This window comes from Pongo pygmaeus, chromosome 19 (assembly GCF_028885625.2).
Source record: "Pongo pygmaeus isolate AG05252 chromosome 19, NHGRI_mPonPyg2-v2.0_pri, whole genome shotgun sequence".
Taxonomy (NCBI): domain Eukaryota; kingdom Metazoa; phylum Chordata; class Mammalia; order Primates; family Hominidae; genus Pongo; species Pongo pygmaeus.
This window is the reverse complement of record NC_072392.2, coordinates 74,469,235-74,494,183: the sequence shown is the minus strand read 5'-3', so window position 1 is coordinate 74,494,183 and position 24,949 is coordinate 74,469,235. Positions and strand designations below refer to the sequence as shown.

Sequence of the window (24,949 nt, the reverse complement as noted above, 5' to 3'; positions counted from 1 at the left end):
AGAAGCACTCCAATAAGTTGTCAATAAAACAGCAGCTCTGGCTGGCAGCCAAAGCCACAGTGGAGATGGGGGTGCTACCTCCTGAGATGCAGGTGGTACCTGACGGTGCCTATAATTATGCAACTTTTATATATTCAGAACTTTGGCTACCCCTTCCTCAGATCTTCTAGTGCCTTCCTTCACCTCCCAAAGCAACCCCAAATGACTCCAGCTTGCCTTGCAAAACCCCCTTGCTCATGCCGTGCTCAGCATTTTCTTTCCCGGTGCCCAGGTCCTTGGATTTAATTATACAACCACAGAGACCTCCTTTGGTACCTTTAGACCTTTGGTTCTTAAAGCAGATGGCATCTCCAGTCGGGCTGGAGATGGGAGGCCCAGGGCAGAATATGGTACATCTTCCTGATGTATCCATTTCTCTTAGAGAATTGGGCAAAGTATTTGAAAGTTTAACTGGAAATTTAAGAGGGGTTTTTAAAAAACATTAAAGCCGGCTGGGCGTGGTGGCTCATGCCTGTAATCCCAGCACTTTGGGAGGCAGAGGCGGGCGGATCACGAGGTCAGGAGATCGAGACCATCCTTGCTAACATGGTGAAACCCCCATCTCTACTAAAAATACAAAAAATTAGCCGGGCGTGGTGGTGGGCACCTGTAGTCCCAGCTACTCAGGAGGCTGAGGCAGGAGAATGGTGTGACTCCGGGAGGCGGAGCTTGCAGTGAGCCAAGATTGCGCCACTGCACTCCAGCCTGGGCGACAGAGTGAGACTCCGTCTCAAAAATATATATATATATTATATATATATAAATAAAAACATTAAAGCCAACATGGATATATTATGGAATATAGGGTCAATTCATATGAAGTTTAAAGATCAACTACAAGTGATTTCAGGCTGTGGAGGCCCCTTTGGGCTATCTCCTGACTTTCCTAACATATCCATCTACTCTGTTCGGATACTATGGATAACCTTAGGAAATGTTTGACAAAGACCTCCTTATTCCTTTCTCTCTGCCCCTAAATATCTTTCCTAGATTATTTAAATGCATTTTTTTTTTTTTTTGAGATGGAGTCTTGCTCTGTTGCCAGGCTGGAGTGCAGTGGCACCATCTCGGCTCACTGCAACCTTCACCTCCCACGTTCAAGTGATTCTCCTGCCTCAGCTTCCCTAGTAGCTGGGACTACAGGTGGGTGCCACCATGCCCAGCTAATTTTTTTGTATTTTTAGTGGAGGTGGGTTTCACTATGTTGGCCAGGATGGTCTCTATCTCTAGACCTCGTGATCCGCCGGCCTCGGCCTCCCAAAGTATTGAGATTACAGGCGTGAGCCATTGTGCCCAGCCTTAAATGCATTTTTTATGGCTCTCTCAGTTTGCACTTTTCAGCCTTCTTTCAAAACGATCTCTTACCCCAGAAACTTCTCTGTTCTCAAACTAGTTATCAAAGCCTCTACCTTTAAAATTCTCTCCTCTACAATTTTCTTAAGTAATATGTGGTGATGGGGCGGGGGAAGTAGTACATGGGCCCATAAAACACAAATCGCTGTCTAATCTTTTCAGTCATGTCCTCCATTGATTCCAGTCATCCACCTTAAGGCTTCCAAGGCATGGAATGCTCCATCATTTGAAGATTCTTCTCTAAATGCAGAGGGAAAGACAGTCCACTGTGGCCTCTTAATGCAACTTCTTCCTCAAACCAATCCATGTTTCTCCCTAGAAATGGCAGGTGGACCAGGACATAAGTATGTTTATGGGCCTGCAGGATTATGTGACACAAAAGAATGTCATTGGATGGATCAGCACCTCAATTAATGAGGGCAGATACTTGGGCTGGACTGTGTAGCCTCTTTGAAGGCCTACCACAGAACTCTGATTTCATGGGTGGACTGTCTGCAGAGGAGTCCTGACTTAGCAAGAAGCCCAAGTAAAGATTTTTATGGGAGAAGGGACTCTTCAGAGGAAGGCAAATAACAGACTGAAGGAAAGCGCGTTTGAAAAGAAGTGAAGAAATAAAAAGAAAAAAGACATTACATACTGTGTCCACACCCTCTGCAGTAGGATATAAATGCTCCCTAGAGGAAGGAGACCCACAGCTCTGTGGCTTGGAGAATTTAGACTCTGTCTTCAGCCAGGCACTCACTCCCTCCCTCCCAGCACCATGCCCTACAACTTCTGCCTGCCCAGCCTGAGCTGCCGCACCAGCTGCTCCTCCCGGCCCTGTGTGCCCCCCAGCTGCCATGGCTGCACCCTGCCCGGGGCCTGCAACATCCCCGCCAATGTGAGCAACTGCAACTGGTTCTGCGAGGGCTCCTTCAATGGCAGCGAGAAGGAGACTATGCAGTTCCTGAACGACCGCCTGGCCAGCTACCTGGAGAAGGTGCGTCAGCTGGAGCGGGACAACGCGGAGCTGGAGAACCTCATCCGGGAGCGGTCCCAGCAGCAGGAGCCCTTGCTGTGCCCCAGCTACCAGTCCTACTTCAAGACCATTGAGGAGCTCCAGCAGAAGGTGAGCGGCATTGCTGTCATCTCCAAGCAAGAGAGTTTGCTGTGATTCTGTCTGTGATAGAGAAGTGTGTTTCTTGCTTCTGTGCTGTCATAATTCTTGCTTCCTCTTTTATTTCAAAATGGCTTAAGTCATTTCTAAAAGGTTGATGATTTCATATTTATTTTCAGTCCTCACTAAGCCACCTCTCACTCCCCAGATCCTGTGTACCAAGTCTGAGAATGCCAGGCTTGTGGTGCAGATCGACAACGCCAAGCTGGCTGCGGATGATTTCAGAACCAAGTGAGTTGTTCGGAATTTGCACTAGTGTCCATTTCTTCTGTTTAATCTTTAAAGAAAAGGGATTTCCATGGCTGTACTGAAAACAGCTCTACCCACCTGTTGTGAAGGATTCTGCAGAGGATTGGGGAGAACCAAGCAAAGAAATACAAAGTAGATGAGGACTCACATCAATCTCTTTGTTTTGGGATGAATACTGGGTATTGATGGAGCCTCCAGAAACCTCTGTCTCCTAGGCCTATTCATTACAGAAAGTGGAAAGATAAGGCACATGAGGTTATCAAAAATCATTCCTGTGAGTCTTGAAGATCTACCAGGTAGTACTCAGACCCTGTCCTTGTGCAGGTACCAGACCGAGCTGTCCCTGAGGCAGCTGGTGGAGTCGGACATCAACGGTCTGCGAAGGATCCTGGATGAGCTGACCCTGTGCAAGTCCGACCTGGAGGCCCAGGTGGAGTCCCTGAAGGAGGAGCTGCTCTGCCTCAAGAGCAACCACGAGCAGGTGAGACTAGAAATGAGAAATGCACAAACCTGTCTCAGCCTGTGGCTCAGGGTAGCTTTAGTGATTTGGAGCAGCAGAATGCAGAGTATGAGTACAAGGCTGAGGGTTTCCTTTAAAAACATCATGGCAAGAGAAAAATTGGAGAGAGATAAGACCTGTTCATGTTCCCAGACAGGAAACATCTTTCACTTTAAACTAGCACATTATACGAGTTGCTCAGAGCAGCTCCATGTGCTTGAAATTGATCAACAGTTGTAGAATGAGTCCTAGCATTGCAGTGTTATTGCTTTGCAAAGTCTTTTTTTTTTTTTCGTTTTTTGTTTTTTTGTTTTCAGCAAAGGTCAAGTAAAAAAATCAAACCTTATAAATGTGAGTCTCTACTCTTTCAAAGTATTGGTGAAGAGTGTTTGTAAGCTTCTTCCTCTCTCTCGGGAGGGGCCATGACATGCTCTTACCTCTTACTTGATAGCAAGAGTGTTTTGATACACAGTTTGAAATTGCACAGCCTAGTTTTTTTGCATTCTGAGGTCCTCACAGCCAATTGTAAACTGGGAAAGTTGAACACCAATTAGTTCATCCTTCAGTGGCATCCAAGCAAACGTTTGGGATTTTTTTCTGAAGCCAAGTGCCATGGCACAGCAGATGGTGGAGAGGGGGCTATGCCACATGGAGTGCCTTGAGCTGTCACAAACTGCTCTACTCAAAGTTTCTTTTCTGAGAAAATAGACTAACAGGGTTTCAACAAGCAATGTCATTCCTTAGAGTCCATTCTTTGCTGAGCATAGTAACTCTTGTATTTTCTGCATCCATAGGAGGTCAATACTCTGCGCTGCCAGCTTGGAGACCGCCTCAATGTGGAGGTGGATGCTGCTCCCACTGTGGACCTGAACAGGGTGCTGAACGAGACCAGGAGTCAGTATGAGGCCCTGGTGGAAACCAACCGCAGGGAAGTGGAGCAATGGTTCACCACACAGGTGGGCATTTAAACACGTGGCCATTCAGGACCCAAGGCTCACCCTAGGGCCCCAGAGGCAGGGTCTGATCCTTTCTCCCCTTGGGTGTTTCAGACCGAGGAGCTGAACAAGCAGGTGGTATCCAGCTCAGAACAGCTGCAGTCCTATCAGGCGGAGATCATTGAGCTGAGACGCACAGTCAATGCCCTGGAGATCGAGCTGCAGGCCCAGCACAACCTGGTGTGTATTGTTCAGACCTGCTGGTGAGCGATGGGAAGTTGGGAGGCAGAGTCCCAGGGATGTGCTTGGGGCCACACACTCTCCTTAGCTCTTGGAGCTTGTGACTTCCTTAGAATCCTATGAAGAAACCCTTTGAAGGAGCAGCTCTCTGACATTCCCAATCTTCCCCACCACAGCGAGACTCTCTGGAAAACACGCTGACAGAGAGCGAGGCCCGCTACAGCTCCCAGCTGTCGCAGGTGCAGAGCCTGATCACCAACGTGGAGTCCCAGCTGGCGGAGATCCGCAGTGACCTGGAGCGGCAGAACCAGGAGTATCAGGTGCTGCTGGACGTGCGTGCCCGGCTGGAGTGCGAGATCAACACTTACAGGAGCCTCCTGGAGAGCGAGGACTGCAAGTGAGTACATGGACAGATGTGTTTGATGAAGTGATGCACGTGCGAGTGTAATAGTTAGACACCATACAAAGATTGCATGCCTTGGAAAGGAAATTTTATGCCTTCACACTAGACATGCTCAAACAGAACTCAGACAACATAATATGGCCATCATTTAAAACATAAATGGTTTGGTAGCAAGAGTTGTTTGATGTACAAACTGAAATTGCACTGCCAAGTCTTTGCATTCTACTATGATAATATGCATGACTGCATGATATGTGATCATTGCCTTACTTTTTACAATACCGTATTGTCTAGTGGGTACATTCCCATAGGCTACCTGATTTGATCTTATAATTACCACAGGTGGGCTGGATCAGTATTCCCTCCAGTCTACAGGAAAGTAAACTGGGGCTTGGAGAAGGTAAATGACTCACCCCATGTCATCAGTTTGGCATGAATGGATTTGAGAGTAGACATCAGAGTTTCAGAGTTTCTGTTTACCTTGGTGCTCTATGGCAGGGAGACCATTAACAATTTGAGTTATCTTTGTAGCAGGGGAACCTATGCCTTTTATGTTCTAGGCCAGGCCAAGTCCTGAGAGGCATTCTTACCCTCGGGGATATCTCTGGCATATGATTTTAAAATTTCCCTTAACTCACCTTTCCACATCATTCTTTTGTCTCCAGTCTGCCCAGCAATCCCTGTGCCACGACCAATGCGTGCAGCAAGCCCATCGGACCCTGTGTCTCCAATCCCTGTACCCCTTGCGTCCCTCCTGCCCCCTGCACACCCTGTGCCCCACGCCCCCGCTGTGGGCCCTGCAATTCCTTCGTGCGCTAGAACCTAGGGAATGCCGGAGGAGAAAGGATGCAGGGCGCAGGACTCCAGAGCTGTGACCTGGCTCTGGTTCAACAAAAGGGGCCTGAAAACATCATTTGCATGGCTGGAGTTGCCCCAGTAAGGCAGCCAAGAAACTCACCCAAAGCCTGCAGCCTCCCCAACTACTCCAGACTGTCCTGCTCACCCTTTCCTTCCTGGGGGTTTGTTCCTTCCTATGCTCACCCAGAGAACTTTCTGATGTGCCAGTGGCCCTCCCTTTTAACCTCCTAATAAATATCATTTCCTTGGCAAAGCAGACGCCTTTTTCATTTGTATTCATTTGTTTCAACGTGCTCATCACCTGAGTACCCTATAAAAAGCCACTTGAAAGACAAGCCGTATAATGGCCTGACTCTTGGATACCGGAGCAGTTTCATGCCTCGGGGGCAGATGGTGAATCTGGTGCCCTGGACCCAGGAGCGAGGCAGGCAGGCAGGCCAGTGGGAAGGAGGGTGGAGGTGCTGAGTGCTGCAGTCCCTATCTCCCCTTAGCTATTCTTGGATTTCCCTTCTAACTTGGACATCTCCCAGAGCTGCTTGTATCCAAATCTGAATGGAGGAGGCATGAGCTGCTGGCTGGAAAGAAGCTCTGGAAAACTCATGTTCTTTCAGCAGGAGTTTCGGGTTCAGTGCTGTATTATTCTGGGTTATTGGTGGTCCAGGCATTTCCCAGCAAAGAAACCCTCTGACCTGCCCTGCTATGCCCAGGAATTCCTCCTTTCCCTTGTGTGGGTCGATCATTATCAGCCTGGGCTTCCAGCTTCTGTCTTCCGTCCTCGACTCCAGGTCTTAGAGACCCCATCAACTCTTTATTTGATCCTTTGGCCTTTCTCAATTCAATCCAACCAGTACTCATTGAATACCTACTCTGTGCAGATGCTGGGTGGTGGGATGGGGAGAGACACATGAAGAAAGACACAGTTCCTGACCGCAACTTATTTACAATTTGTTAAAAAACTGGTCCCCAAGTAGTGCTATTATAAGGCCCAGTCCCCTGGCACTGTAAACAGCTGATGGGTGCTAGAAGGAACTCTGAGTACTGAAAGGGACAATGCTGGTGCCCAATGGCATCGGTGTTTATCAAGAAAGGGCATCTTTCTTTGACTCTCATGAAGACCCATGGAAGTGTTTAAGCATAGACCTCCTGAAATCATAGAGGGCCATTTTGATCTGAAGGGATCAGAGGTCTCTGACTTTTCCCACCACACCAGGCTTTCCCAGCGGGTATCAGACTCCACTTGGGTGAAACATAGTCCTGTGTCCTAAAATGATCAAGTGAATCGGAATTTTATATATATATATATATATTTTTTTTTTTGATAAAGCAGTGATTCTCTCCACCATTATTTCTCCCTTGATTCTTCTTTTTAAAACTCAAGTTCCAGGATGGATTTGGATTTGTGCTTTGCTGCTTGGCTTGTGAGAAGCCTCTGACCTGGAACTCTGTCTCTACTATGATTCACCCTGTGTCTGTGATTTCCTCCAAACCCAAGGTCAAACTCAGTCCAGAGGCTCTCTCTCATGTTGCTTGTTTGTTTATTCCACATCCTGCTTATGTATATTATTTTACGATAATACAGAAGTACGCTAATAGCTCCTGTGGTAGACAGAATAATTGTCCCCTCCATCCCTCATCAAAATGTTCATGTTCTAATTCCTGGAACCTGGAAATATGTTAGATTACATATTAGATTACATAAAAAAGGAAATTGAAGTTGCAGATGGAATTAAAGTTGCTAATCAGCTGACTTTATGACAGGGAGATTATCTCGGATTATCAGGTGGACTCAGGGTTCTTAAAAGTGGAAGAGGGAGGCAGAAGAGTGAGAAGGAGATGAAACTATGGACATAGGTCAGAGTGATGCGATGTGAGAAGAACCTGCCTTGTCCTTGAAGGATTTGAAGATGGAGGAAGTGGGTCATGAGCCAAAGAATGCAGGTCATCTCTAGACCTTGGAAAAAGCAAGTATTCTCCTCTGGATCCTTTAAAGAGAAACACAACCCTGCCAGCCCTCTGATTTTATTTTTATTGTGGTAAAATATGTACAACATAAAATTTACCATTTTAGCCATTTTTAATGTGCAATTCAGGGGCGTTAAGTACATCCACATTGTTGAACCCCATGCACAGATTCCCACTAATTTTTGGCAAGTCTTTTCAGGAACTGCCTTTAGATTCAATTATGAGTCACAATCCTATGGAGGTGGTTTTAAAAACGATCCAAATTGATTGTCTATGTCACTCACAAGGTTTCTTTTTGAACAGCTTCAAAAAAGTCAAACCTATCCTCAGAGGACAAAGGTTTGCTATCAGCAAACTGGATATTAAAAAGATACAGACATTAACAAAACAGAAATTTCTTAACATGCTTTGACTAGAGATGGCATCCTGGAATAAAGGAAAATTCTGGCTGGAGGCAAAATTTATAGGATCTGTAAGTTCTGCCATGTTTTTTAAACCATAAAAATCTCAATCATTGTAGCTATACCTCCCCTTAAACTTTTCCATGTGGCTTTCAAATTATTTCCAGGTGCTCTGTCATCATCATCAGACACAGGCAGGACAGTGGTTCTCAACCTTGGCTGTGTTTGAAATCACCCAGGGAACTTAAACAATTTTTTGAGGCTTGAGTCTGCCCTCAGGGAGTCTGATTTAATTGATCTGGGATTCAGCCTGGTCACTGGGAGTTTAAGAAGCTCTACAGGTGATGAGCCTCCAATGAGCTAGGTTGAGACTCACTTACCAGAACCTGGATTCTAGTTCTGACATTTACGACCTTAATAGCCCTGTGTCTTTGGATAAGACATGTGGCTTCTCCTAGCTTTAGTTGCCCCAAAGGTAGAGTGGAGATAACCAAGTCTTCTCTACTTACTTTATAAACTTGCCAAAGGAAGCATGGAAAACTGTTTATGGAAACACTTTCTAGACCACATATTTTTATTAGGATTATTGATAATTTTTATTATTGCTGGTATAGCTAAGCTTCTTAAGGGTAAAAAAGTATCACCATTTTCTTTTTCTTTTTGGATTTAGGTTCAACAGCAGGATTTGTATATTGTCCTATTGTCTTTCACACCACAAATTCTTCTTTAAACCCAGTTGTGCACCAGAAGTGTATGGTCTGCTCAGCATATTTGATACTTTTTTGCCCTAGGCTCCTTTTGTGATGGGTGGGAGAGCAGCTCCTTTTTCAGTTGTCTGGGCTATTTGGCATGTCTGACGCTCTTTGGTGACCTGTTTTATTGCCTCCTGAGCTGTCTTGGTCTAAACTCTTAGCTGGCAGGATCTACCACTCTCCGACCTTTGACTTTTCCCTATGCTTATCTCCTGGATATTTTTGCTGTTTCTTTTCTTTTCTGTTTCCCTGCAAATTTTATGTTTACTTTGGGATGGAGCTAAGACACTTTTTTTTTCCATCCTTACATCTGGAGTTAAAGCCATCATTTGAGTTTTTTGAGGCCTGAGGCTGCTGTCAGCATCTGCAGGAAGAACAGCAGGCTGTCCAGGACTGCTCAGCATTTTCCTCTATATAAGCACATCCCGTTACTCCCAGGAGCCAAGCCGTGCCATCATAAGCTTGTGGGATTTGTTACTTTTTTTTTTTGAGATGGAGTCTTGCTCTGTCACCAGGTGGAGTGCAGTGATGCGATCTCAGCTCACTGCAACCTCTGCCTCCCAGGTTCAAGCAATTCTCTTGCCTCAGCCTCCCAGGTAGCTGGGAATACAGGCGCCCACCACCATGCCCAGCTAATTTTTTGTATTTTAGTAGAGACGGGGTTTCATCATGTTGGCCAGGATGGTCTCCATCTCTTGACCTCATGATCTGCCTGCCTTGGCCTCCCAAAGTGCTGGGATTGCAGGTGTGAGCCACTGCGCCCAGATGGGATTTGTTACTTTTTAAACTCCCAGTTTGCTGAGGAGTAAAGCAATGTGCGGGAAACATAGGTGTGTCTTGTCTGGTGCTCATAGCTGGTGTCCAATACCAGCTATCCATAATCTCTCTTCTGCATTTGCTCCCAGCTGTTATGTTTTGTCACAGCCTGGCCTAGGTCAGTGTCTCATCTCTCTAACTCACAATAAATATGACGGATCAGGCCGACTGGAGCCTGCTTACTTGTGTCATTTTGAATGAGTTAAATTTCCTCCCAACATTTCAGATTCTTCATCTCTGCTACATGGTGACAAAAATGGAACCTGAACACTCAGGTTCTGGGGTGAGGATGAAATGCTATATGCAAAGGTACCTAGTAGACTATCTGACTAGAAAGTGATTGATTGATATTCATTTCCTTACTACCTTACTGTCTGGGCATTAGTTTTCTCCTCCATCAATTCAGGTCCTTCTAGCTTTAGAATTCTTTGATTCTAGGAAACTGAATTTACTTCTGAGATGAACTTTTACAAGGTTAAAACTCATGGTTAGAAGGGTAGTCTTTCTTCCAAGTTCTAAATCACTTAGGTCACGTAATTATGCATTTTAATTTGCTTAGATGTTCAGAAAAGACAATCTAGTTTCCAGTTTGGATCAATTATGCAAAAGGACGATTATTTCCCTGTGGAGAAAAGTAAATGAGTAAGACTTGGCCTTAGTTCAGGAAGATACCATAGAGATTAGCTGGGTGCCCAAAGGCTTGGGCAGAGAGGCCTTTGGAGGAATGATGGAGTATGAAGGGGTGGGGAACAGGGCCCTAGAGGGGACCAGAAGGAAAAACTACGAAGTAAGGGGCAATGGGAAGCAATGAATATTTCCCTCACAAACCAGAGAAACCTCTGTGCCAAATATAAAGGTTTTGTACTGTGTTCAGGTGTTCATGATCAGGAGTAATAGACCTGAATTGTTCAAATCCCTGTTCCACCATTTATTGCCTGTATGTAGGGCAAATTTGGAGCTTTTCCCAGTTTATTTCTTTATCTGTAACATGGGAATAATAGGCCAACCTTATGCAGTTGTTGAGAGAATCAAATGAGAAATGTGCCAAAGTGCTTAGTGCCTTGTTCGGCATCTAATAAGCCTTGATGAAATGGCAGAATCATCATCAACAACAACACTGCCATTATTATCATTATTACAAATGCTTGCACAGAGCTATAAGGCTAGAAGATTCCAAGAGGATAACTAAAGCACATTTCAATCCCAGTACCAGAAAAGAGGCTTTGGTGATATTACAATTTCATGTGGAGAACTTGTCCTCCTCAAGAACTACCCCAAATAAGATAACCAAACCCACAAGATCAGGAACTTAGCAGAGAAGATAGAGGTAATGGTTATCTGCCAACTTCCTATTTCAACCACTAAGTTAATGTTAACATTTGCATTTTGATGGTTAATTTATGAATAGAGTTCTGTGCCCCTAGTACTTACAAGGTAAGTGGGTGAAGTTTGAGCACTACTGGGTTGGGATGGGCAATGGGCAATTTGTCTGCTTAACAAAGTAGAATTTTCACAAAATTCTTCATCTGAGCCACCTGGGTCAACAATAGGAACAATGTTTATGGAAATAAACATCATCACTCCCTCCCCCAAACATGTTCACACACAATACCTTACCTTTTGCAAAACAAAAACAAAAACAAAAACAAACAAACAAACAAAAAACAAAACTATGAGGTAGGCAGCATTATTATTATTTCATTTCAAGAGATGAGATAAACAAGACTCAAAAAAGGGAATGAACTTCTCTGAGCTCATATCATAGGTAAGGATGTAAATCCAGGTCATTTAATTTCAAATTCGTGTTTTTTGTAGAGTGACATCAGCAAGATGAGGGAATAAGCAGCCCTGGACCCTCCTCACCCTCATGGACACACTGATTCAATAATAATACTCAGATAAATTTTATTTGTGAGAAATCTAGTAACAATTTGAGAGGCTCTTGCACCCTGGATGAGTGTAAAACCAGCCAAATCAAAGTTGGTAGAAAGATTTTAAGATACTCTATCACAATAATCCCTGCTTTCTCAGCATAGTGTCATATGGTTAGGAGGAAATCCCCAGCTCCCAGCTTCTTTGCAGGGAGAGAAGGAAATAACTGGACCATACATCCAACATTCAGATTTTTCTGAGGGCTGCCAATGCACTAGCTTCTGTCTTGCCTGTCTTAGAATGCGGATGGAATCCAGCATACTCCAGACATCTAGGAGCCATTGAGAACAAAGAGGGTAATTTTAACTACCACATGAATATTCACCACAGCCCTCTCCCCCCGGCCAAGTTCAGAGCGAGCCAGTGAAAAACCCTGGGTCCCAGGCTCTCCCTGGAGAGAGAAAGAGTTAGACCTGTGTCCAATATTCTGACTTTTCTGTGGACAGTATCAGGGATGGGCTTCTGTCTCACCTGTGCCAGAGTGCTGATGGAAACTAGCCATACTCAAGATGCCTGGAGGCTGCAAAGATGGTGGTTTGGACTAGCACAAAAATTTGAGAGGTCCCCAGTGTCTCTGGCTGGGCTGATTGGTGAAGGTCTTCTCCAGTACAAGGCCAGTCCATGAAGATTGGGAGAGGTGGCTGTTTTGTCTAATGCACAGACACCAGCACAAAGATCCAAGGATAATGAAGAAACAGGGAAATATGTCCTAAACAAAGGTACAAGATAAATCTCCTGAAGTTGACCCCAATGAAAGAGATATACAATTTACCTGAAAGAGAATTTGAAGATCAGATACTTGTAGATATGTGGCATTATTTCTGACGGCTCTGTTCTGTTCCATTGATCTATATCTCTGTTTTGGTACCAGTACCATGCTGTTTTGGTTACTGTAGCCTTGTAGTATAGTTTGAAGTCAGGTAGTGTGATGCCTCCAGCTTTGTTCTTTTGGCTTAGGATTGACTTGGCGATGCGGGCTCTTTTTTGGTTCCATATGAACTTTAAAGTAGTTTTTTCCAATTCTGTGAAGAAAGTCATTGGTAGCTTGATGGGGATGGCATTGAATCTGTAAATTACCTTGGGAAGGATGGCCATTTTCATGATATTGATTCTTCCTACCCATGAGCATGGAATGTTCTTCCATTTGTTTGTATCCTCTTTTATTTCCCTGAGCAGTGGTTTGTAGTTCTCCTTGAAGAGGTCTTTCACATCCCTTGTAAGTTGGATTCCTAGGTATTTGATTCTCTTTGAAGCAATTGTGAATGGGAGTTCACTCATGATTTGGCTCTCTGTTTGTCTCTTATTGATGTATAAGAATGCTTGTGATTTTTGCACATTGATTTTGTATCCTGAGACTTTGCTGAAGTTGCTTATCAGCTTAAGGAGATTTTGGGCTGAGACAATGGGGTTTTCTAGATATACTATCATGTCATCTGCAAACAGGGACAATTTGACTTCCTCTTTTCCTAATTGAATACCCTTGATTTCCTTCTCCTGCCTAATTGCCCTGGCCAGAACTTCCAACACTATGTTGAATAGAAGTGGTGAGAGAGGGCATCCCTGTCTTGTGCCAGTTTTCAAAGGGAATGCTTCCAGTTTTTGCCCATTCAGTATGATATTGGCTGTGGGTTTGTCATAAATAGCTCTTATTATTTTGAGATACGTCCCATCAATTCCTAATTTATTGAGAGTTTTTAGCATGAAGGGTTGTTGAATTTTGTCAAAGGCCTTTTCTGCATCTATTGAGATAATCATGTGGTTTTTGTCTTTCGTTCTGTTTATATGCTGGATTACATTTATTGATTTGCGTATATTGAACCAGCCTTGCATCCCAGGGATGAAGCCCACTTGATCATGGTGGAAAACCTGACAAAAACAAGAAATGGGGAAAGGATTCCCTATTTAATAAATGGTGCTGGGAAAACTGGCTAGCCATATGGAGAAAGCTGAAACTGGATCCCTTCCTTACACCTTATACAAAAATCAATTCAAGATGGATTAAAGACTTAAATGTTAGACCTAAAACCATAAAAACCCTAGAAGAAAACCTAGGCATTACCATTCAGGACATAGGCATGGGCAAGGACTTCATGTCTAAAACACCAAAAGCAATGGCAACAAAAGCCAAAATTGACAAATGGGATCTAATTAAACTAAAGAGCTTCTGCACAGCAAAAGAAACTACCATCAGAGTGAACAGGCAACCTACAAAATGGGAGAAAATTTTCGCAACCTACTCATCTGACAAAGGGCTAATATCCAGAATCTACAATGAACTCCAACAAATTTACAAGAAAAAAACAAACAACCCCATCAAAAAGTGGGCGAAGGACATGAACAGACACTTCTCAAAAGAAGACATTTATGCAGCCAAAAAACACATGAAAAAATGCTCACCATCACTGGCCATCAGAGAAATGCAAATCAAAACCACAATGAGATACCATCTCACACAAGTTAGAATGGCAATCATTAAAAAGTCAGGAAACAACAGGTGCTGGAGAGGATGTGGAGAAATAGGAACACTTTTACACTGTTGGTGGGACTGTAAACTAGTTCAACCCTTGTGGAAGTCAGTGTGGCGATTCCTCAGGGATCTAGAACTAGAAATTCCATTTGACCCAGCCATCCCATTACTGGGTATATACCCAAAGGACTATAAATCATGCTGCTATAAAGACACATGCACACGTATGTTTATTGCGGCATTATTCACAATAGCAAAGACTTGGAACCAAGCCAAATGTCCAACAATGATAGACTGGATTAAGAAAATGTGGCACATATACACCATGGAATACTATGCAGCCATAAAAAATGATGAGTTCACGTCCTTTGTAGGGACATGGATGAAATTGGAAATCATCATTCTCAGTAAACTATCACAAGAACAAAAAACCAAACACCGCATATTCTCACTCATAGGTGGGAATTAAACAATGAGAACACATGGACACAGGAAGGGGAACATCACACTCTGGGGACTGTTGTGGGGTGGGGGGAGGGGGGAGGGATAGCACTGGGAGATATACCTAATGCTAGATGACGAGTTGGTGGGTGCAGCGCACCAGCATGGCACATGTATACATATGTAACTTACCTGCACATTGTGCACATGTACCATAAAACCTAAAGTATAATAATAATAATAATAAAAGAAAAAAAAAAAAAAAAGAAAGAGAATTTGAAATAATCATATATTCGAAATAGAGAATTCAAAATAACCATATAATCATAGGCTGGGCATAATGGCTCATGCTTGTAATCCCAGCACTTTGGGAGGCCGAGGTGGGTAGATCACTTGAGGTCAGGAGTTTGAGACCAGCCTGGCCAACAGGGCGAAACCCCATCTCTACTAAAAATATAAAAATTGGCTGGGCATGGTGGTGTGCAACTGTAATCCCAGCTACTCAGGAGGCTGAGGCATGAGAAATGCTTGAACCCAGGAGGTGGAGGTTGCAGTGAGTTGAAATCATGCCACAGTACTCCATCCTGGGCAACACAGTGAGACTCTGTCTCAACAAAACAAAACAAAAACAAAATAACCATAATTAAAGATGCTCTGCAAGGCCAGAAGAACAATACACAAACTGAGAATTTTCAACAAAAAGGCAGAAAATATAAAAAGTACCAAACATAAATCATGCTGCTGAAAAATACAATAACTGAATTGAAAAATTCAATAGAGGGATTCAATAGCACACTAAATCAAGCAGGAGATAGGATCAGTGAACTCAAAGTCAGGTTATTGGAAATTATCCAGAGGAACAAAAAGAAAAAAGAATAAAAAAGAGTAAAGAAAGCTTAAGAGATGTATGGGACATCATCAAGCAGACCAACATTCACATTAGGAAGATCCAGAAGGAGAAGAGAGAGAGAAAGTTTAGAAAATTTATTAAAAGAAATAATGGCTCAAAACTCCTGAAACCTGAGAAAGAACATTGACATCCAGATCCAGGAAGCCCAGTGTATCCCAAATAAGATCTTCAAATAAATCAAAGTGATACACATTATAATTGAATTGTCAGAAGTCAAAGACAAAGAGGGAATTTTGAAAGCAGCAAGAGAAAAGTGACATCATGTACAAGGAACCTCCATAAGGTAATTAATAAATTTCTTAGCAGAAACTTTGCAGGCCAGAAGGACATGGGATAATATATTTAAAGTGCTGAAAACAAACCAACCAACCAACAAACAAACAAACAAACTGCCAACCAAGAATATCATTCCCAGTACAATTATCCTTCAAAACTGAAGGAGAGATACAGACTTTTATAGATAAACAAATCTGAGGTAGTTCATCATCACTGGACCTGCCTTACAAAAAATGTTAAAGGAAGTTCTTTAAGTTGGATGTTAAACAGTAATATAAATGCATGTGAAAGTATAAAACTTGCTGGTAAATGTAAATATATTGATAAATATAGACTACTGTAATACTACAATGGTGGTAGGTAAATCACTCTTTTAATTCTACTATAAAATTTATTTATTTATTTATTTTTTTGAGACAGAGTTTCACTCTTGTCACCCAGGCTGGTATGCAGTGGTGTGATCTCGGCTCACTGCAACCTCTGCTTCCTGGGTTCAAGCGATTCTCCTGTCTCAGCCTCCTGAGTAGCTGGGATTATAGGCGCCTGCCACCACGCCCAGCTAATATTTATATTTTTAGTACAGACGGGGTTTCTCCATGTTGGCCAGGATGGTCTCAAACTCCTGACCTCAGGTGATCTGCCCTCCTCAGCCTCCGAAAGTGCTGGGATTATAGGCGTGAGCCACCATACTTGGTTCTCTACTATAAAATTTAAAAGATAAAAGTATTAAAAATAACTATAACTATAAAAATAGGTTAATGCATGCACAATATAACAAGATGTAAATAATGACATCAATACATAAAAGATGTGTGTGGGAGAAGCAAAAGAGTAGTTTTTGTATGCAGTGAAAGTTATCAGCTAAAAATAGACAGTTATAAGTTGTTTCATATAAGCCCTATGATGATCACAAAAAAATACCTATAGAAGATACACAAAAGAAAAAGAAAAAGGAATAAAAACGTATCAATACAAAAATCCATGAAACACAAAGGAAGACAGCAAGATAGGAAAAGAAAGACAAAAGAACTCTGAGAAAGACAAAAGAATTAACAAAATGGCAATATTAGTCTTTCCCTATCAATAATTTATGGAAATGTAAATGAATTAAACTCTCCAATCAAAAGACATGGAGTAGGTGAATGGATTTTCAAAAAACCAACCAGTTCTATCTACATACTATCTAGAAGAGACTGACTTTAGATTTAAAGACAATGTATAGGCTGAAAGTGAAGGAATGGGAAAAAAAATATTCCGTACAAATGGTAACCAAAAGACAGCAGGATGGCTGTACTTATATATCAGACAAAATAGTCTTTAAGTCAAAAACTGTCACAAAAGGCGAAGAAGAACATTATATAATAATGAAAAAAATCACTAGGAAGATATAACAATTACACACATATATGAACCCAACATCAGAGCACCTAATATATATAAAACAAACATTGACAGAACCAAAGGGAGAAATAGACAATGTAATAATAGAAGAATTCAGTAACTCACTTTTGATAATGAATAGAATATTCAGATAGAAAATCAACAAGGAAACAACGGACTTGAGCAATACTATAGAACAAATGGACCTAACAAATAAAACGTTCTATCCAATGGTAGCAGAATACATATTCTCCAGTGCACGTGGAACATTCTCCAGGATAGATCACATGTTGGGTCACAAAAGAAGTCTTAACGAATTTAAGAGGATTGAAATCATGCTAAGTATCTTTTCCTACCACAATGGAATGAAACTAGAAAACTAGAATGGAAATAGGAAAAAAACTGAAAAATACACAAATATGTAGAAATTAAAAAACACATTTAAATAATCAATGGGTCAAAGAAGAAATCAAAAAGGAAATTAGAAAATATCTTGAGACAAATGAAAATGAGAACACAACATATCAAAATTTATGGGATGCAGCAAAAGCAGTACTAAGAGGAAAGTTTTATATATGTATATACATAAACATATCTAAACATACACACATGCCTACTATGTACCTACAAAAATTAAAAAATTAAAAAAGATAAAGAACAAACTAAGCTCAAAGTTAGCAGCAGGAAGGATATAATAACACTTTTTGCTCTAAGTTTTATTATGATACTTATGATAAAACTTAGAGCAGAAATAAAAATAGAGACTAGAAAAACAATAGCAAAAAATCAATGAAACAGTTTTTTTTGAAAGACACAGAAAATTTACAAACCTCTAGCTAGACTAAGAAAAAAAGAGGAAACACTCAAATAAATAAAATCGAACATGTGCTTTTCTGCTCCTCTCCTGCCGCCTTTGAAATTCAGATGCATCCTTCTTTAAATGATTTGTATTGTGTTCCACAAATAATCTTTTGGGACTTCTTTCTGAAACATGACTTTGTTTCTATGCAGAACAAAGGCAAGGTAGAGTGACAGGGAAAAGAAGTCAGGTAGGGAAGGCTATTCTGTGAAGAGTGATTGTTGGGCAATAGAGAGGCTCTCTAGGTTATGCAAGAGTCAAAGGGTAACTGGATCCCAGAGGTGATAGAAGCACACTTACCAGAGACAGTGTCTACTTGTAGGGACAACAGTAAATCTGCATTCTCATGGGCACTGTGGCTTGTCCTGGAAGCATCTCAGGCTGGCATAGTCATACCTCTAGGAGAGTTAATACTCTAGAAAGAGGAGCAAGTCTAGAAATAAGATGATAGAAATTTCCAGAGAATTTGAGAAAAAGCTACCATGGATACAAAGATACCTCTGAGCACCCTTGTTCCAATTTTCATTTCTTGGTAAGTCTGTGGTATTATGCTTCATATTCATGCTTCAGTGCTGCCATCTGAACTCTCACTGCTCCAGACTGTTTCCAGCATATTTTTTCTTCTAGATATTTCTACTCTTGCTTATCTTTAGAGAGGCTGTTGCTTTAGTACAAGTTGGCAAATTTTTTAATTTTAGGGCTTTGTGGACACTATAGTCTCTGTCACAACTACACAACTCTGCCACTGTAGCACAAAAGCAGCCATATACTATAGCTAAACAAATGGGCATGGCTGTGTTCCATTAAAACTTTATTTACTGCTGGGTGTGGTGGCTCATGCCTGTAATCCCAGCACTTTGGGAGGCCGAGGAGGGCGGATCACGAGGTCAGGAGTTCAAGATCAGCCTGGCCAACATCGTGAAACCCTGTTTCTACTAAAAATACAAAAATTAGCCGGATGTGGTGGCAGGCGCCTGTAATCCCAGCTACTTGGAGGGCTGAGGCAGATAATTGCTTGAACCCGGGAGGTGGAGGTTGCAGTGAGCCGAGATAGTGCCATTGCACTCCAGCCTGGGTGACAGAGCGAGATTCTGTCTCAAAAAAACAGAAAACAAACAAACAAAAACTTTATTTACAAAAATTCAGCAGGGTAAACTTGACGTGTGGGCTGCTGTTTGCAGATGCCCTCTTTTAGGTATATTCCCATCCATTCCATTGGTTTCCATTTTACTTTCTCATTTCTCAGCCATGAACATGCCATTGTTTTCAGTTGCTCCATGTGTTGGCAAGTTCCCTAAATCCCAATAGTAAGGCTCAGGATCATTTCAGCGAAAACAGGTTAAGTTTCTGCTATAAAAACAAATTGAATTCTGAAACATGGATGAATGTGGGAGGAAAGAGTTACCTGGAAGAGTAACTCTCACAGCTCTCTCTCAGAGCTCTCTCTCTGGGGAGAAAGAACAGTGGCAGAACCTCCTGGGTGAGAAATCCCTGATTCCCAAACAACTCCACCCCACATCCCTGGCTGTCCTCCCCTCTGAGTAATGCGGACAGCCCTTTGGGGCTGTGATGATTCTATCTCCTATGAAGCCACCTGATGAAGCTCTGATTTCGCCAACCACTAGCACCCAAGAAGAGCCTGGTGTGACATAAGCTGAATGGAATAATTTTATGGGTTGAGGGGGGACTCTTTAGAAGCATCTAACTAGCATATTTTGGAGAAAAATTAGCTGAAGCATTAGGAAAGGAAACTATGCTGTATGCCAAGCCCCCACCCACCATTAGTGGTATAAAAGGACTGCAGAGGAAGGAGAGACTCAAACCTGCCCACATCCACCTCCAGCAGCTTACCTGCTTTTCCATTACCTGTTCCAGCACCATGTCTTACAGTTGTTGCCTGCCCAGCCTGGGCTGCCGCACCAGCTGCTCCTCCCGGCCCTGCGTGCCCCCCAGCTGTCATGGCTACACCCTGCCCGGGGCCTGCAACATCCCCGCCAATGTGAGCAACTGCAACTGGTTCTGTGAGGGCTCCTTCAATGGCAGCGAGAGGGAGACCATGCAGTTCCTGAACGACCGCCTGGCCAGCTACCTGGAGAAGGTGCGTCAGCTGGAGCGGGACAACGCGGAGCTGGAGAAACTCATCCAGGAGCGGTCCCAGCAGCAGGAGCCCTTGCTGTGCCCTAGCTACCAGTCCTACTTCAAGACCATTGAGGAGCTCCAGCAGAAGGTGAGGGGGTTGGCCATGTGCGGGGCCAGCAGCAGCTGGCTCTCTTTGAACAGTAAGACATTCTCAAGTTCAAGTGTACCTCATGAGAGAAATTTCTTTTCAGATTCTGTGTGCCAAGGCTGAGAATGCCAGGCTGGTGGTGAACATTGACAATGCCAAGCTGGCCTCTGACGACTTCAGAAGCAAGTATGTTGAACTTCAAGGTCCCTGTGGTTCTTGCATGGCCCTAGGGACCTACTATTGCCTGGAAGAGGAGAAAGCCATTTCTCCCTATTTCTCCTCCTAGGGCTGGTTATGTAAAATCAGTTTCAAATAGAGAACTAGACTCATGTGCTGCCTGCTCTTTGGTCTATACTGGTCTTTCTGGAAGTGTTTCTTAAACCACAAAATTCAGAGATTGAAATGAATTGTTCTTTGGGAATTGATTTGGTGATATATTAGCTAATAAAACTGAGAGCACAGTGAGAGACTTCATCTCATGCATGCATGTGGGCTACTCGTGGTGTTAGGGTGAGTCAGGGAACCTCTTCAGCCTATCCATGGACAGCTTGACTGAAGCATATGAAAGGGAAGAGGCAGAAAACTGTGTAAGTTCAAGAAGATTCAGACCAATTCTACCCAAGCAACACATGAGAGGGGAAGGTGGTTTTCTTTCCTGACTTATCCTCCCACTCCAACATGTGCAGGTACCAGACGGAGCAGTCCCTGAGGCAGCTGGTGGAGTCGGACATCAACAGCATACGCAGGATCCTGGATGAGCTGACCCTCTGCAAGTCAGACCTGGAGTCCCAGGTGGAGTCCCTGAGGGAGGAGCTGATCTGCTTGAAGAAGAACCATGAGGAGGTATGAAACAAATTCACAAAAGCAGTCCTCAGAGCTAAGCTACTAGCACGGGGAATCAGGAGACGATTACTGTCTGGATCCCTGGTCTGGGACCCTTCTCTGAGGAACTCAAGGTATTCTCAGAGAGTGACGGTGCTACATCCATATCAAGGAGTGGAGTGAGCTGCTCATTCTCCAGCGGCTGGGTGAGGGTTAGGCAGGTGTTGGAATTACTGAGGAGGGACATCATTCACTGAGCCCTGCTCTCTGCTAATCACTGCTAGGTCCTGAATTTGGTGGTGGAGATGGAGGGACAAAAAAGAAATAAGACATAAGACATGGCCCTTTTCTTAAAAGAGCTCACAGTCTAGTATAGAAAGACAGTCATATAAACACAGTGATATAAACAAGACAGAGTGAAACAAGTACCATATGAGATGTACAAACAGTATGCTCTAGAAATAATCCAGGCTGCCCAAGAGGAGACAGGGAACTCTTCTCAGATGCAAAGAGGAGGATTTCAGTACTTGGGTGTTTCAGTCTGAGGGAAGAGGTTGAACAAAGACACAGAAGTGTCAGGGCAGGGAGTATCTGGGTATGGCTGGGCATGCAGTACCTCCAAGAGTGTGATGAAAGTGAAGATGTGATGGGAAGCGAGGAAGGACTTGCATATGCCAAGGAGTTTAGACTTAGTCTTGTAGAAGGTGTGAGGTTGTTTCAGTTTCTATGGGACAACAATTGATGTGATCCCTGTTGGAGTTTATTGCTATAAAATGTGTGTGTCACTCTTTGGGAATGATCAGAATCTTCCTTTTAGTGCTTTTTTTTTTTTTGACGGAGTCGTACTCTGTCACCAGGCTGGAGTGCAGCGGCGTGATCTAGGCTCACTGTAACATCCGACTCCCTGGTTCAAGTGATTCACCTGCCTCAGCCTCCCGAGTAGCTGGGATTACAGGCACGTGCCACCACACCCAGCTAATTTTTGTATTTTTAGTAGAGACAGGGTTTCACCATGTTGGCTAGGATGGTTTCGATCTCCTGACCTCGTGATCCACCTGCCTCTGCCTCCCAAAGTGCTGGGATTACAGGCGTGAGCCACCGTGCCTGGTCCCTTGTAGTGTTTTTTGGGCAGCATCAGGCTCATTTTCCCGGAGCAGGAAGATGGCAGATCTTCTATGGGACAATTGATGTGATCCCTGTTGGAGTTTATTGCTATAAAATGTGTGTGTCACTCTTTGGGAATGATCAGAATATTCCTTTTAGTGCTTTTGGGGCAGTATTGTGCTCATTTTCCTGGAGCAGGAAAATGGCAGATCCATTGCCATACGTTCATTGTTTCCCTTTTCTCCATCAGGAGGTCAACACCCTGCGCTCCCAGCTTGGAGACCGCCTCAACGTGGAGGTGGACACTGCACCCACTGTGGACCTGAACCAGGTCCTGAACGAGACCAGGAGTCAGTATGAGGCTCTGGTGGAAACCAACCGCAGGGAAGTGGAGCAATGGTTCGCCACGCAGGTGGGCATCTAAGCACATGGCCACTCAGTACCCGAGGTGCCCCAGGGTCCTGGAGGCAGGGTCTGATCCTTTCCCCACTTGGGTGTTTCAGACTGAGGAGCTGAACAAGCAGGTGGTATCCAGCTCAGAACAGCTGCAGTCCTACCAGGCGGAGATCATCGAGCTGAGACGCACGGTCAACGCCCTGGAGATCGAGCTGCAGGCCCAGCACAACCTGGTGTGTATTGTTCAGCCCTGCTGGTGAGCGATTGGGAGGCAGAGTCCCAGGGATGGGCTTGGGGCCACACACTCTCCTTAACTCTTGGAGCTTGTGACTTCCTTGGAATCCTATGAAGAAACCCTTTGAAGGAGCCCCTCTCTGACATTCCTGATCTTCCCCACCACAGCGAGACTCTCTGGAAAACACTCTGACAGAGAGTGAGGCCCGCTACAGCTCCCAGCTGTCCCAGGTGCAGAGACTGATCACCAATGTGGAGTCCCAGCTGGCAGAGATCCGCTGTGACTTGGAGCGGCAGAACCAGGAGTATCAGGTGCTGCTGGACGTGCGTGCCCGGCTGGAGTGTGAGATCAACACGTACCGGAGCCTCCTGGAGAGTGAGGACTGCAAGTGAGTAAGGGGCAAAGAATGTCTGGGAAGAATGTGTACAGTGGGATATTGTAGGCACACAAATGGTGGCCATTTTTTCAACTAGTCAGGCAACACATATTAACAGTGTAGCGTGTGTCCAGTGATCTGTGATAGCTAAGCAAAGGGAGGCCAAAGGTAAGCGAACAGCCCCTGACTCAGGGGCCTAATAATGGAGGAGTGGTGGTAGGAGCTGGCCAGTCATAGGAATAACATTTGTGTAAGGCACATTAAGTTCCAGGAGACCACAAGAGTATGAGATAATATTTTTGAAAAGCACAATTTTTCCACCTCTGCACATGGCATTCTGGGAGAGAGAGAAGCGTTTTGTAGTAATCAGAACTTGATTCTGGCTGGGTGTAATGGCTCATGCCTATAATCCCAGCAATTTGGGAGGTTGAGGTGGGTGGATTGCTGGAGGTCAGGAGTTCAAGACCAGCCTGGCCAACATGGTGAAACCCCATTCCTACCAAAAATACAAAAAATTAGCCAGGCATGGTGACGCATGCCTGTGATTCTAACTACTTGGGAGGCTGAGGCAGGAGAATCGCTTGAACCTGGGAGGCATAGTGAGCCTTGGCTCCCACTTGCAGTGAGCCAAGATCGCACCACTGCACTCCAGCCTAGGCAACAGAGCAAGACCCTTTATCAAAAACAAAACAAAACAAAAAGAACTTGATTCCAACTGACTCCAACCACTGAGAATTCATAGGTTGTGTCATTAAGCCCAAGGTATTATGTGCATTAAAACCTCCTCCTAAAGCCATTCTAAACCTCCTTGTCCTCCTAGGCTCCCCTGCAACCCATGCGCCACCACCAATGCTAGTGGCAACTTCTGTGGACCCTGTGGCACCTCTCAAAAGGGTTGCTGTAATTGAAAAGCTTGTATCCTCTTTGAAGACATCTACAAAGCCATTTAGATCAACCACAGGAAGGATCCTCAAGTCCTGACTTTTCTGGAGCTCAGCTGACATCAAGAAACCTCATCTTGCCTCTATGTTATCTCTAGAATGCTGAAAAGCTTTCCCGACCCAAGCAAAGACATACATCATCAACTTCCAATGTTGGGACAACTCCTTCCTGTTGAGGGTCGAGCCTCTTTGTTTCTAAACATGTTCAGCTCCATGTAATCTGAGCTCCAGTTACTACTTTAGGGTGTTTCCTGAACGTACTACTGCATTTCCTATTTTCCTTTCTTCTTTGGCATTCTCTGGAATGCAAGGAGGAGACTTCATTTACTTCCCAATAAACTTAATTTCTCTGGCATAATAAATGTTTCTCATTCATATTCATGCATTGTAAATTACTCGTCATGGCTGTTTCATAAAAATACCCCTTCATTAGGAGAATAAAATGAAGTAAATGACTGAGCCAAGCCTTTATGCTTCACCAGAAACACTGATGTAGACAGGGAAGGATGTCCTTCTGGACTCCCACCCAGGGTAGGCCATGCAGGAAACCTGGCCTTCAATACCCATGCTTGCCTTTCCTTGACTACAGGGCCCTTGGCAATTTTGCAAAGCCTCCCCAGGCTTCACTGCTATCTCCAGCTCTCACCCTCATCAGAATAGAATGTTCTGCTTCCCTTTCTCCTAAACTGCCGGAAGAAACTACAGAAATTGCTTCTATAGAAACTGTTCAAAGAGCAGTGATTCTCTCCTCTCAATCTCTCTGCTGCTCCTGCCTTGCTAATATAGATACCTACTCCTCCCTTAAAATATACCTTCACTGATTTCCATAACCCTGCACACTCTGGGTCTTCTTGTAATATCTGTAATTACATGTTCTCTGTTGTCTTGTTAGCTGTCTTCCCCTTTTTGTCCCAAATGAA

General features: G+C 43.7%; 2 protein-coding genes across 3 annotated transcripts; both read left to right on the top strand.

The window, feature by feature from the left end:
* Positions 1-2,083: 2,083 nt before the first annotated feature.
* Positions 2,084-5,988, top strand: KRT31 (keratin 31). Its single transcript, XM_054458255.2, has 7 exons — positions 2,084-2,500; positions 2,697-2,779; positions 3,122-3,278; positions 4,091-4,252; positions 4,346-4,471; positions 4,648-4,868; positions 5,540-5,988. Exons 1-7 carry the CDS (start codon positions 2,153-2,155, stop codon positions 5,691-5,693), a joined length of 1,251 nt encoding a protein of 416 aa, XP_054314230.2. The 5' UTR covers positions 2,084-2,152; the 3' UTR covers positions 5,694-5,988.
* A 12,212-nt stretch (positions 5,989-18,200) lies between these two features.
* Positions 18,201-24,387, top strand: LOC129017152 (keratin, type I cuticular Ha4). Of its 2 annotated transcripts, XM_054457343.2 has the most exons (8): positions 18,201-18,460; positions 19,804-20,155; positions 20,259-20,341; positions 20,842-20,998; positions 22,332-22,493; positions 22,585-22,710; positions 22,880-23,100; positions 23,909-24,385. In XM_054457343.2, the coding sequence occupies exons 1-8, from the start codon at positions 18,411-18,413 to the stop codon at positions 23,994-23,996; spliced, it is 1,239 nt and encodes a 412-aa protein (XP_054313318.1). In that variant the 5' UTR covers positions 18,201-18,410; the 3' UTR covers positions 23,997-24,385. The 2 variants fall into 2 exon arrangements, with proteins under 2 accessions (XP_054313318.1, XP_054313317.1); XM_054457342.2 differs by lacking the exon at positions 18,201-18,460 and having other exon boundaries at positions 18,627-20,155; positions 23,909-24,387.
* The last annotated feature ends 562 nt before the right edge of the window (positions 24,388-24,949 follow it).

Excerpts from the sequence above, each read along its gene's own strand:
- LOC129017152 (XM_054457342.2), top strand. The coding sequence starts at position 19,682 with ATGCTGTATGCCAAGCCCCCACCCACCATTAGTGGTATAAAAGGACTG. Across the intron at positions 20,156-20,258 it reads TTGAGGAGCTCCAGCAGAAG|ATTCTGTGTGCCAAGGCTGA; the intron begins GTGAGGGGGTTG and ends ATTTCTTTTCAG. Across the intron at positions 23,101-23,908 it reads CTGGAGAGTGAGGACTGCAA|GCTCCCCTGCAACCCATGCG; the intron begins GTGAGTAAGGGG and ends TTGTCCTCCTAG.
- KRT31 (XM_054458255.2), top strand. The coding sequence starts at position 2,153 with ATGCCCTACAACTTCTGCCTGCCCAGCCTGAGCTGCCGCACCAGCTGC. Across the intron at positions 4,253-4,345 it reads AGCAATGGTTCACCACACAG|ACCGAGGAGCTGAACAAGCA; the intron begins GTGGGCATTTAA and ends TGGGTGTTTCAG. Across the intron at positions 4,472-4,647 it reads TGCAGGCCCAGCACAACCTG|CGAGACTCTCTGGAAAACAC; the intron begins GTGTGTATTGTT and ends TCCCCACCACAG.